General features: G+C 53.6%; 2 protein-coding genes across 2 annotated transcripts in view; one reads left to right on the top strand and one right to left on the bottom strand.

The window, feature by feature from the left end:
• Window positions 1–810: 810 nt before the first annotated feature.
• On the top strand, window positions 811–6,850 carry SPSB3 (splA/ryanodine receptor domain and SOCS box containing 3). The gene is made up of 6 exons (XM_009891540.1): window positions 811–953; window positions 2,956–3,133; window positions 3,890–4,077; window positions 5,257–5,359; window positions 5,844–5,969; window positions 6,217–6,850. The coding sequence occupies exons 1-6, from the start codon at window positions 825–827 to the stop codon at window positions 6,567–6,569; spliced, it is 1,077 nt and encodes a 358-aa protein (XP_009889842.1). The 5' UTR covers window positions 811–824; the 3' UTR covers window positions 6,570–6,850.
• Window positions 6,851–9,543: 2,693 nt separating this feature from the next.
• EME2 (essential meiotic structure-specific endonuclease subunit 2) overlaps window positions 9,544–12,442 on the bottom strand; it is a 7,966-nt gene continuing 5,067 nt past the window's right edge. The window contains 3 exon segments of the mRNA XM_009891557.1: window positions 9,544–9,740; window positions 9,743–9,773; window positions 11,668–11,842. Of these exon segments, the coding sequence (XP_009889859.1) occupies window positions 9,544–9,740; window positions 9,743–9,773; window positions 11,668–11,842 (403 nt within the window).

Here is a 12,442-nt window from a genome sequence, read left to right as displayed (position 1 = left end):
GGTGTTGAGGTTCCCCCGTCACATCCAGTGCAATGCTCCCATGTGGTGGCTGGGAGCTGGTGGGGTCTGTCAGGCTGCACACAGGGAAGGAGCCTGTGGAAATCTGTCTCTGAATAACATCCCTGCTTGAGTTGGGAGGCAGAAGGAGCTGCTTTGGTTTTATCTATTGCCCTTGAGGCAAGGCAGGACAGGTCCATGAAAAGGCCGGTTTCCCTTCCATGAGCAAGAAAGCAGTCGCTCCCCCACCCCAAACGGTGAGAGCAAAGTCTTCTTCTCTCGGCAGCTGCTCAGAGCAGCCTTCCCCACAGACAGACGCAGGCAGTTCAGCCGCACAGGGCCCTGGTGGTGGCCAGGACAGTGCAGGTGGCTGAGCAGCGCGGCCAGAGCCCAGGCAGCTGCTGGAGGTTGACCAGGCACTGGGGAGGCCATGCCTTGGTGGCTGGCAATCCTGACATTCCCCAGGTCACTGATCAGAGGTGGATGCTGGATCTGTGCGCTGTGGAGGGGGCAGGTGCTGTTGCTGGGGCTTGGGAGTGTTTTTCAGAGCTAGTCCAGCACCTGGGCTTGGGGAGAAGTTGATGCTGCTTGGAGAAGAAGGCTGAAGTCTGCAGAGGCTCGCAATGCGAGAGGAACTTATTTTGCGTCACTTTATCCATGTGCAGATGTGGTTTGTGCTGATCCGTTCCTGGGGCGGTTATGGTGACTTGGGGGATGTTGCTTCAGAGGGCAGAGCCTGGAGAGCGCTGGGTGGAAGCGGCACATGACTGTTGTGTCTAATCTCCTCTCCCTTGCCCCCCCCCACAGCTTACCTCTCTCAGAACAGCATGGCACGACGCACGCGGAGCAGCAGAGCCTGGCACTTTGTCCTGAGCGGGGTGCGGCGCGAGGCGGACACCCGGGCGGTCGCCTTGGCCACTGGCGCGCGTGGCTGGGGCTACGACTCCGATGGGCAGGTAGGGCTGGCTGGTACTTGGACGGCTCTGAAGTAACACAAGGGAAAGCTTTTTTCCTCCCCCGACAGCGGGCACTTTCTCAAGGTCCGTGTAACTGAGCAGCTAGTACTTTAGCATGCAGAACTGGCCAAAATCAGAAAAGACTTAATAAAATACACAGGCTGCCTAACGAGCCTCCTCCAAGCTCTAACGTGGGGTGTGGGACTCCCAGCACATCTTCCCAAGGCAGGGAAGGCTAAACTGCCCTTAGTCTGCTCCCCAGTTGTGCACCACAGCTCTGTCGTTAGCTGAGCCGGGATGCTGATCAATACTAAGCTGAATGCTTTTTTAAAGCATGGAATGTGTGTCTGTGGTATATAAAGTACATACAGTACATTTTAAATACTCTTTTTTTAAGTACTGATGTAAATATGTGTTTAAACTGGATCAGTTCTGCAATCTAGCTCGCTGTGCGGCTGTGCTAACTTCTGGGTTTTGTGCAGCTGGTGGCTGGTGTCGGAAGGGAGTGGAGCTGCTTCAGTCTGTGAAGATACAGTCTCAGATATCTTCCGACTGAAATTCTCTCACGTTTCCTGTTCCGTAACGTGCACATCGCTTCTGAACCTGGCCCGGGCGTACAGGTGTGCTGGAGGATGGGAACACAGCAGGAAGAGCAGTCAGTAAAACAGTGCGAGGAGTGACTTGGATTCACCTCTGCCATCCTTCATTCTTTTCCCCAGTTCTTGAGTGTGCGAGCTCAGTTCCCTGCGCAGTGGTGGGGACACATGGAACTGCTCCTTGAGCTTCAGAGCTAGGCTGAAGCCTCACAAGGCCACCGCCAGAGCATGGTGTCCAAACCCAGGCACTGTGCTCTCAGAAAATGAGCCTTTTCTCTGCTGTCAGAGTAGCTTTGTGTTTCTGCAGTAACAGGAAAGGCTGGATTTCTTGATAGCAGTAGTTAGAAAGGGCCAATGAAAGACAGAAATCAAGCTTTTTAATATGCAGGCTGGAGAAGGAGAGGTGGACAGTACGAAAGTAAGCCCGAGTCATTTAAAATCCCGCTGTCTTACGCAGCTACAAGAACATGAGTTTAAAGGATTTTTGTCTTTAAATACTGTTTACAAAGTCTGCCATGGGGGTGAATAACGAGCAGGTACACCTGATGGGCGTGTAAACCCAGAGTAACTCGCTGCGACCTGTGACACTCTGTTAGGTGACACCAAGCCTCCCGGAACACAAGGAGTGAGACGGGGCTTCAACTCTTACAGTGTCCAGTGCAGGGACACTTCGGTCTCTTGGCACTGGGGAATAGTAAATCAAGTTTTTGTGTTCATGCATGAAAGTAAACAAAAGCCTTTTAATCCTTCCGTAGGTTCCCTGTGGGCCTGTCTGCAGCGCTGGCGTGAGGAGCTGCAGCCGTACTGCTTAACTGGTTTCCCTTTGTTCTGCCCTCTCGCCTGCCCGGCCTCCTGTCCCTTTTCCTCCTTGTCTTGTTTGCCTCCCTCTCTCCTCCGTCAGCTCCCGGGCTCTCTAGGGCGGTGGTTTTCAGCAGTGTGCTCTGGTTTTGTGATGCCTTGGCCAGGGGTCTCCAGCTGGCTGTAACCTGCCCATTGAAAACTGTAGCTTTAGCGCAGAGTTTGCTTAAAAATATGTGTGTTAAAGACTTGGACTGACATGCTGTTTGCCTGCTGTGATGCCTCCTCTCCCCTGGAAGGCACAAACATCATACAGTGCCCTGTGTGGAGAGGTCTCTGCAACTCAGACAGATGCTAGCCAGGTCCCAAAGCAGGGTAATTCCACTGGCACAGCCCCTCGCCTCCCTGCGTGGCATTGTTACTGAAATCGGCAGAATTTCTCCGCCGATTCACAGAAATCTCAGCATGATGCAGCCATGCTGCCGCTGGCTTTGGCACGAGTCTGGGGACCTCTCTGCACAGCTCCGCGGCGTGCCAGACCTCTGCCAGCCCGCCTCCCCGAGCCTGGGGGCGTTCAGTAGTGACTGTTCCTCCGCTCTCCCCAACAGCACAGTGATTCGGATTCAGAGCTGGAGTTTTCCTCCCTCTCGCCTTCCATCCCGAGCGCCATCCCTGTGACCGGAGAGTCCTACTGCAACTGCGAGAACCAGAGCGAAGCGCCCTACTGCTGCTGCCTGCACGCCCTCCACCGCGTCAAGGACTGCCAGTGCGGCGAGGAGGACGAGTGTAAGGAAAGAGGGTCCCCGAGGCCCCGCCATAGTCCTTTGGCGTTTGTGGTGGGTGCAGCCCTGGCCCGATGGCACGGACTGCGCCCCTGCACAGATCCTTTGCTTTCCCCGGCCCCTTATCTCTGTCCCAGCTTTCGGTGCTCCTTTGTTTACATCTCAAAGCCACGTAGACTGTAGGAAGATTACAGGCACGTGCCTCCTGTGATGTTTCAAGGGCTAAGTGCTGAACTTGTTAATGACCTCTGGGGACCTGCTTTCAAATCCGGCTGAGGCCACCAGTGAAACCGGCTCTCGTGGTTATGGCCCTCTTGCCGCTGATCCCTGGTACAGCTGGCAGGGCGCCTGGCTGCGCGGCAGGGCATGCTCGGAGCAGAGGGGAGAGGTAGGCAGAGGGTGGGCTCGGGCTGGCCGAGAAAGCCTGTGGCATAGCGGAGCTACCCCTTGAGCCTACGAGAAGTGTAGGAAGAAAACAGGTTCTGCCTGGTAGCCTTGGGTTAGCCAAAATGGAAAGTAGGTAATGCTGACAGCTTCAAGTTCAGAGCACTGAACCATCCCTAGTGGGACACAGCAGAATAGTTCAGGCCTCAAACAACCCTGATGAGCACAGCTTAGGATCTACCCTCTTAAACGGTGAAAAAAAAATAAACAAAATCCCCGATGGGCCTTCAAAACAAATGTGCATCTGTGCTTTGGCTTGAGGATGGCTCCCCGAGGACCTCTGCCCATCCCTGTCCCCTCTGTGCTTCCCAAACAGATTTCGACTGGGTGTGGGATGACCTGAATAAGTCGACGGCCACCCTGCTGACCTGTGACAACCGCAAGGTGAACTGCCACATGGAGTACAGCTGCGGCACCGCTGCCATCCGGGGGAACAAAGAGCTGGCAGACGGGCAGCACTTCTGGGAGATCAAGATGACCTCCCCGGTCTACGGCACAGACATGGTACGTGGGGCAGAGTCGTTTACGGGCAGGCAGAAATGTCCAGTGTTCTTTGACCAGGGACTGGGAGAATGAAGGAATGGATCTTCTCCACCGTAGGAGAATGTCAGGTTTGAGGCCATCTGAGGAACCTGAATGTGCATAAGTCCATGGGACCTGATGAGATGCATCCACGGGGTCTGAGGGGACTGGCAGATGAAGTTGCTAAGCCACTGTCCATCATATTTGAAAAATTGTGGCAGTCCAGTGAAGATCCCAGTGACTGGAAAAAGGGAAACATAACTCCCATTTTTAAAAAGGGAAAAAAGGAAGACCTGGGATACTACAGGCCGGTCAGTCTCACCTCTCTGCCCAGCAGGGTCGTGGAGCAGATCCTCCTGGAAACTCTGCTAAGGCACATGGAAAATAAGGAGGTGATTGGTGACAGCCAGCATGGTTTCCCTAAGGCTAAATTGTGCCTGACATATTTGGTGGCCTTCTACAGTGGGGTTACAGCATTGGTGGATAAGGGAAGAGCAACTGAAATTATCCACCTGGACTTGTGCAAAGCATTTGATACTGTCCCGCATGACATCCTTGTCTCTAAAGTGGAGAGACATGGATTGGACAGATGGACCGCTAGGCTGGATGGCCACACTCAAAGAGTTGTGGTCGACGGTCAATGTCTGGGTAGAGACCAGCGACGAGTGGCATTCCTCAGGGGTCTGCACTGGGACCAGTATTATTGAACATCTTTGTCGGGAACATGGACAGTGGGATTGAGCACACCCTCGGCAAGTTTGTGGATGACATCAAGCTGAGTTGGTGCTCTAGAGGGAAGGGCTGCCATCCAGAGGGACCTTGGCAGGCTTGAGAGGTGGGCCTGTGCAAACCTCATGAGGTTCAACAAGGTGCAGGGTCCTGCACGTGGGTCAGGGCAATGCCTGGTATTGATACAGGCTGGGGATGAAGGGACAGAGAGCAGCCCTGCCGAGAAGGACTGGGGATTACTGGCGAATGAGAAGCTGGACATGAGCCAGCAATGTGCGCTGGCAGCCCAGCGAGCCCCCGGCATCCCGCTGCGCTCTGGGGAGACCCCCCTGCAGTGCTCAGCAGCTTAAGTGCAGGAGAGTAGTCTTGGTTGTGTTTTGTTGCTTGAAAAGGTACTAAGTTTGTGTTCTTCTTCCTGGCTCTGTCTCCCAGATGGTGGGAATTGGAACGTCAGACGTGAATCTGGACAAGTACCGCCACACCTTCTGCAGCCTGCTGGGCAAGGACGAGGACAGCTGGGGACTGTCCTACACAGGTGACTCAGGCAGGACAGTGGGCAGGATTGCTGGAAGGGCAGCAGCGGGCACAAATTTTGTCCTGAGGGGTTGAGAACTAAATGGTCTGAAGGGGATCGAGGCCAAAAAAGCCACCAGACCTGTGAGTCCCTTCGTTAACGACCACTGGAGCGGCTGCCTGCAGTTCGCACCTCTTGGAGCACTGCGCCTTGCCTGCATTTTGCAGACGCCTTAGAACCGGTGCATGAACTCCAGGGTGCCTGGACTGCTGGTTGCATGTCACCGATTGGGTGTTCGGTGCCACTACCTGCACTCTGGTATTGCAAAACTTTCGCTTTTCCCCTTTCCATCGCCCACTCTGGGGTGGGAGGGCAGGGATCAGGCAGCAAAGGGATTTTTTTAGGCACTGAGCGAGGCTCTACCAGCAGGAATTTGCAGTGCGGGCATTGAGATGAATTTGTGGAGTGCAGGCTTTCCACTGAATGTCGTTTTTTATGTTTTAAGGACTACTGCATCACAAGGGAGACAAAACAAACTTCTCTTCGAGGTTTGGCCAAGGCTCCATCATCGGGGTGCATTTGGACACGTGGCACGGGACGCTGACGTTCTTCAAAAACCGCAAGTGCATAGGTAAGAGGAGGGGCAGCCACAGGCAGAGGGACCGGGAGGGAGGAGAAAATGCTGGCAAAGGAGAAGACCAGGGCATGAAGCGAGCAGGAGGGAGGTAACATTGTTGTTTCATAGATTGGGCTTTCAAAAGGCTGTTTTCCAAGTGTTTACCAACAGCTCTGTCGTGAATGGGTTCAGGGTAACTGGGAGGAGTGAGATCACCTCCTCACAACTAGTGTGACACCCCCTTGGTGCTGTCCCCTGGCAGGCGTTGCAGCTACGAAGCTGCAGAACAAGAAGTTTTATCCCATGGTGTGCTCAACGGCGGCCAAGAGCAGCATGAAGGTGATCCGCTCCTGCGCCAGCTGCACGTCCCTCCAGTATCTCTGTTGTTACCGCCTGCGCCAGCTCCTGCCTGACTACGTGGACACGCTGGAGGTGCTGCCGTTGCCACCAGGACTCAAGCAGGTGCTACACAACAAACTGGGGTGGGTCTTGAGCATGAACTATAGCATGTCGAAGCCTTCCTCCTCCTCCTCCTCCTCCTCGGGAAGCGACTCAGATAGCTCCTGTGGCTCAGACGCAGAGGCCTGCCAAAGGAAGAGGTGCAGGAGGACATAATGTCTCTGCAGACGAACTGCTGTGAGGGAGTTGGGTGGGGTTTTGTTCCGCCATCTGCGAGGGCTGGTCAGGCCTGATGCACCTCTTTCTTCACGGGGACTTCCATTTCTACTCGTTTGCAAAGATTTCTTTTAGGCTGTTGGAAATCTTTAGGCTGAACATTCATCACATGCATTGAAAAGACCTGTTGACTCCAAGAGGTCCCAGCTCTGTGAAACAGGTAAACTGCAGCCAAATGTTTGAGCTTCATCTCCTGACTTGCTATCAAAGCCATCGCCTCTTCCTCAAGGATCCCTCTGCTCTGTAGACTGTCAGCGGAGACAAGATTTAAGGCGGCCTCCTGGTTTCAAAGCGTACTAGACTCTAGTCAAATAACAGACTTGACTCCTCCAAAGACAAAATGAAAGACCAGCCCCCTCCTCCTAACTGCTGTGTGTTGGTTTGGTGTCTGCCATGAACTCGTCACACTGTGGGGCATGATCGCGCAGCAGCACGTAGGGAAATGGGCTCCTGGAGGGGCATCTGTGTCGCTGCTGTGAAAGAGCAGTTAATTACACGAGTTGAGCTGTTGGCGATCTCTCTTGAGCCCCCGATGACTTTAGTTGCTTTGCATGTTGGTTCCTGCCGCTTCTCCTGTATCAAAGACTGTATTAAACTGTAATGATAAAAGCAGAAACTGTCTTTCATTCCTCTTACAGCCCTTGAAGGCAGGAATCTGGAGGCGCTTGTCAAAAATCACCACGCTGGCACAGCCAGGCTGGAGGGGTGTTTTAAAGCAAGGCTGGTGTGTCAGATCTAGAGGAGGTGAAGGCAGTGGGGATCACCCCGCCTCTGCCCCAGGGGGGGTTCTTGTGGTTCCTGCTGGAACACCGGTGTGGCTGGGATGGATCTGCAGCGGAGCCAGACTGGCACCTGTGGGTGTGTGCTGTCTGGGGGGCTGCAGGGTTTTGTAATGCTGGTCCTCTGGGACAAACAACCCCAAAACCCCAGCCTGGAGGCTGAGAATCAGCGCAGCCTCTGCCCAGGGCAGCCCCTCGCTGAGACTTCTCAGTCGTGCAGAGGGAAATGCTGGATTTAGAGCCTGGGTGAGCGACTAATCCAGCAGCGGCCTGACACTGCTGCCAGCAAATGGCAGGCAGCACTGCCTGCCTGCTCTTCTGCGTTCGAGCTACCCTCTGATTTTTGACAGGCAAGAGGGAGGGCAAAGCGCTTTAGCTGCTGCTTGGGGACGAGGACACAAGCACGGGCTGGGAACAAACCGTGCAGCAGGAGGAGGGCTGGGGTGCTTAAGTGGTGCTCACTGCCTGGTTTCCGTTGCGCTGCTGGGACAGGCTGGTTTGGGGGGCCCATCCCACAGCTGATCCAGCCCCAGGCCACTTCAATGGCCACATTCGGCAGCTCCGCTTCCTCCTGTTTGTACCCCTCGATGCCAAAGCGGCAGCGCTGCGAGAGCCGACGGGTAGGGACAGGAGGAGCATGCTGACAGGGAGCACAGCACCACGGGCTCATGGCAGCCCAGCCACAGACCCATGGGGGTCTGCCACCCCTGCAGCACCCGGTGCCAGCACCGTTCCAGTCCCTGCGGGTTTTTGACCGCTTTCTCCCGGCCTCGGAACTCTTCTCCAGTGAGCAGTGTGTTTGCGGATGGCTTCGATCTGAGTTGGTGCCATCAGCCAAGTGCAAAAGGTGTTGGAGAGGGAAGAGGGTTGAAATAAATCAGATGAGAAATGGTGTTTAACCTGTCCTCTCGATGGGTTTCCTCCCAGCACGGTCACTGGGAACAAAAAGCTCCCACCGCTGCCTTTGTCCTGCTCCTATTCCAGACCTGCAAAGGCTCTGGTAAAGCTTTTTGCACCACATGTGTTTATTCCCCGCCGAACCCCATGACTCGGTGCCTTCCCTTTCCACATCACCAGTCTTTAAGTGAAGGTGGCTCTCACTTCTCTGGTGATGGGCTTCACGTGAGAACTTGATCGAGTAGAACAGGCTCTCTGTCAATCCCTCTGTATTGGTGCTGCAGCCAGAAAAAAACAGCCTTGCTGTATTGCTGCTCCCCAGGAACTAATTCCAGGATTAGCAGATGGAGGTAGAAGAACCCCTGGCAGGGAGGAGCTTTCCTTTGGAGGGTGCCCTCCTGCTTCTGCAGCACCAGTTGGCATTGCTTTGAGCTAGCGAGCTGCTGTTCGTGGGAGGAAATTCAGGGGCTTCTGTGTCACTGCGGAAGGCCCCAGTTAGCAATACCAAAACCACAGACACTGGGGAGTCCCTGACCCCTCCTGTCCTGCCTGTGGCTATTTCTGAGTAAAAGAAAATGTAGCGTTTGCTTTGGGAAAAAAGAATCCCATCCTAACCCACCATTTCACATGGAGTTTTCTGGAGCTTATCCAGCATTTCTTCATGTTGGGAGTTCAGCCAACAAACTCCCCTCCCCTGAGCTCTGTGTTACCCCAAGGATGTGGTTCCTCTCTGGCCAGCTGGTTCTGACAGTTGGCAAACGTTTTCCTGAAGTAACTCCAGCTGGACCCAGCTGCCTGAGGGAGCCACCAGCAGGACCTACAGTACCAGGTCCATTCTTATCAAGGAGCCAGTGGGGAGCAGGACGTTAAAAGTCAGGACACACTGTAAAAAAAATAACATGGCTCGTTCAACAAGTTGCCTGAAAGGCAGCGCAGGACAGCCTCAGCAAGCGGCTGTCTCGGCATCAGAGCTGATCCCGTGCTGCTCAGGGACACCTCACTATCACTTTCACATCCAGCCCCTGTTTGAACCATTCCCCAGCTCTCTTAGGAGAAAGGCAGCTTTCCAGCTAGGGGGATAGAAAGCTGGGGGAGCTAAAAGAGGAAAGGAGAGCCGAGAGGCTGAAGAAAGCATCTGTAACAAGACATTTATTGATGTGCAGGTTTCTGTTCTGCAACAAGAATCAGCTGCTTCCCCCTGGCCGGGCTCCCGGCCATGCTGCTGTGCCAGCCGCAACTCAGCCACTGCCGCATCTTGGCAGATAAAACCAGGAGGCTGAGCGGCATGGCCACAGTCCCTCTGTGCTCAGGTCCAGGATGAGGTCGGGGTCGGTGGATACCACGAAGAGATAGATGCAGCGGGATAACTCTGGCCCAACATGGCGGTCTTTCCCACTGACATCTGATTTCAGTGGGATGTCACTCAGCAGAAGTTTTTTTCACCTTCTGTGCTGCGTTCTTTGTAGGCCTTTGAGCACACAAGAGAAGGAAGCAAGCAGTTAGCAGAGATGCTGGAAGAGAAGACTTGTCTCCCCTGCAAGGCTCCATCCCATCGTTAACAGTGAGGATTCATGACTGAGCCTTCACCAAACATACCAGGATCCAAGATAAAACTCAGAAGAAACAAGATCTATCACTTTTAAACAGACCCCACGGACACTCAGAGTTGTGTGTTGCCCCTCCAGCACACAGGAGAGAGCCACAAAGCCAATTCTTCTGAAGCAGTTATGCTGGAGACAGAGGTCAAAGCTCCAGTGGAAGAAAAACGAGAGGAGAGTATTGACTACTTGACACTCTTCTTAAAAAGTTCTGTCTAGATCAGTTCCTGATCTAATGGAAAGAGTTTATGTCATTAATGCTCAGAACAAGCACTTGCTGTTAAAAATGTGTCTTCGTGAATTGGCTCAGCTGCTGTCAGAGGGTTAGACAGCATCCTACTCTAATCCTGCTCCCCGACACCTCGCTGAGCCAGTCTAGCTCGCTGTCCTGGTTTGAGGTAAAACAGGACCAAGTTTGTTCAGTAACTTTGCCTCTTAGCTGGGCCTCTTCTAACTACTGAAATTAACAGCACATTGTGCAGATAATGTGGGCTCTCTCAGAGTGATAAGAGCTATGTTTATAGGTGATGCCCAGGCATGGTATGCAGAGAGGCTCCTGCTTATACCCATTGCTCCAACACCCGAGGGCAGCTCGCTCTGTTATTTGCCCCCTTGGAGGGTGGGAAACGGAAAAGCGTAGAGGGGTCCCACCTGTGGGGAGGAGCGGACAGGACGGGTGACCCAAAACTGACCAACGGGGTATTCCATCTCATCTGCCTTGTGCTTAGTATAAAAGCTGAGGGATCAAAGGGTCAGCTCTCTCTCTCTCTTTCTTCAATGACTGATGTCTGAGGAGGAGTCTGTATGTTCGTCTGCCTTTGATCCCAATCCTGAATGCAGATCTGGAATCCAGTTCCCATCCATCACCGAGTCCTGTCTGGGACTTCCCCAGTGCCAGTCAGTGTGGTGATTGTCATCCTGGGACCTTGATACGGTTTTGTACATATTTCATTATTTCCTTTTTTATTTTATTATTAATATTGCATTAAAGTAGTTCCTTCTAAACTCATGTCTCTTTTTCCCTCCTCTGCCTCTCTCTTCAAAGAGGCGTAGGGGGGAGCATCTGTTGGTCCCATCTGGGGTCCCCCATGTGCCCAGTAGTCAATTTGGCCTAAACCACAACACTCAACAAACCAGCAGAAAGCTAAGGGGAGTGGGGAGAGGGAACGTTTAGTGAGCTACATCAGCTCCCTGAAGGGTCAGACAACAGAAGAGCAAGGAAAGCACCGGGTATGCCACTGGTGACAGCAAGTGCTACGAGAACTCAGGTGTCCTGTGGCCATCCCTCACAGTCGTAGGGGTGACACGGGTTTTCTGCTTGAGGGTGACATAGTGTTGCCAGACTGTAGCAGCAGCCACCTGAGACGTCACACATTTCAAACAAAACCAAGCAAAGCTGACAGACGGACCACATTTGACGAGGGCAATGGGAGGCATCCAACAGACGCTCAGCTGCACTGGCTGGGGTGTGCAACCAAATGTACCACCAGGCAAAAATGCAAACACGCTTTGAGAGGGTCCTGTGAGGTGGGACGGCAGGGAGAGGCCTGGGACCACTAAAAGAAGGGTCAGTAGCTACTGCTGAAACAAAATCTATGGTTCAAGTCACACACCCATCTGGAGACAAGCCTTGCCTTTCCAGAAAGCCAATTTCACACTCGGGACTTGTTTGCTCAAAGACCTTTAAGGGAGGAAGCACGTGGCACCCCTCCGTGCCTTCATCCTCCGGGCTTTTCACAGGACACGGAGAGTTTGAGGGCTTACCTGTAACAGGAGGCTTGGGGAGGGATGTGCTTCTGCTATAGCAGGGCTGACTCAGTTAAACTGCTGGAGTTGTCTCTTCCACACCTGCCAGAGTCCTGTGCTGTCCTCCACTCGCACCCCGCTGGCCCAGGCCCCATCAGCGCAGAAAGGGAACTCGTGCGACTCCAGCTGCCTCCTGCGGAAAGACAGACTGCTGAAGCAAGATCTGGGGCACTAAGCACAGGCCTGCAGACCCCAGACACTGCACCCTTCCCCTAGTGTTAAGCAGTGGGCTTCCTTCTAAAATCTCTTTCTGCCCAGGACTAATATTTTTTTCCCCCTTCACGATTTTCTTTCCTTCCCTGGAAAGCTCCAGAACACCTTGGTGAAAAGGTTTTCCTAAGGCCATCATTTTCGCTCCTTTCCTAGTGCTGAATCACCACTACACTCACCATGAGAACAGAGGATTTTCATCAGCACAGACCGAAAATGATCTTGAGACACATCTAGTCCAGGCCCTTACACTGACAGCATCAAGGACAGGCTGGCAGCCACAGATAAATAGAATCACAGAATGGTTTGGGTTGGAAGGGACCTTGAAGATCATCCAGTCCCACCCCCTGCCCTGGGCAGGGACCCCTCCCACCAGCCCAGGTTGCTCCAAGCCCCGTCCAACCTGGCCTTGAACACCTCCAGGGATGGGGCAGCCACAGCTTCTCGGGGCAACCTGCCCCAGGGGCTCACAACCCTCAGAGTGAAAAATTTCTTCCTGATATCTAATCTAAATGTCCGCTCT

Source organism: Charadrius vociferus, unplaced genomic scaffold, assembly GCF_000708025.1.
Source record: "Charadrius vociferus isolate BGI_N301 unplaced genomic scaffold, ASM70802v2 scaffold619, whole genome shotgun sequence".
In the NCBI taxonomy this organism is placed as follows: domain Eukaryota; kingdom Metazoa; phylum Chordata; class Aves; order Charadriiformes; family Charadriidae; genus Charadrius; species Charadrius vociferus.
This window is presented reverse-complemented; position numbering and strand designations above follow the sequence as displayed.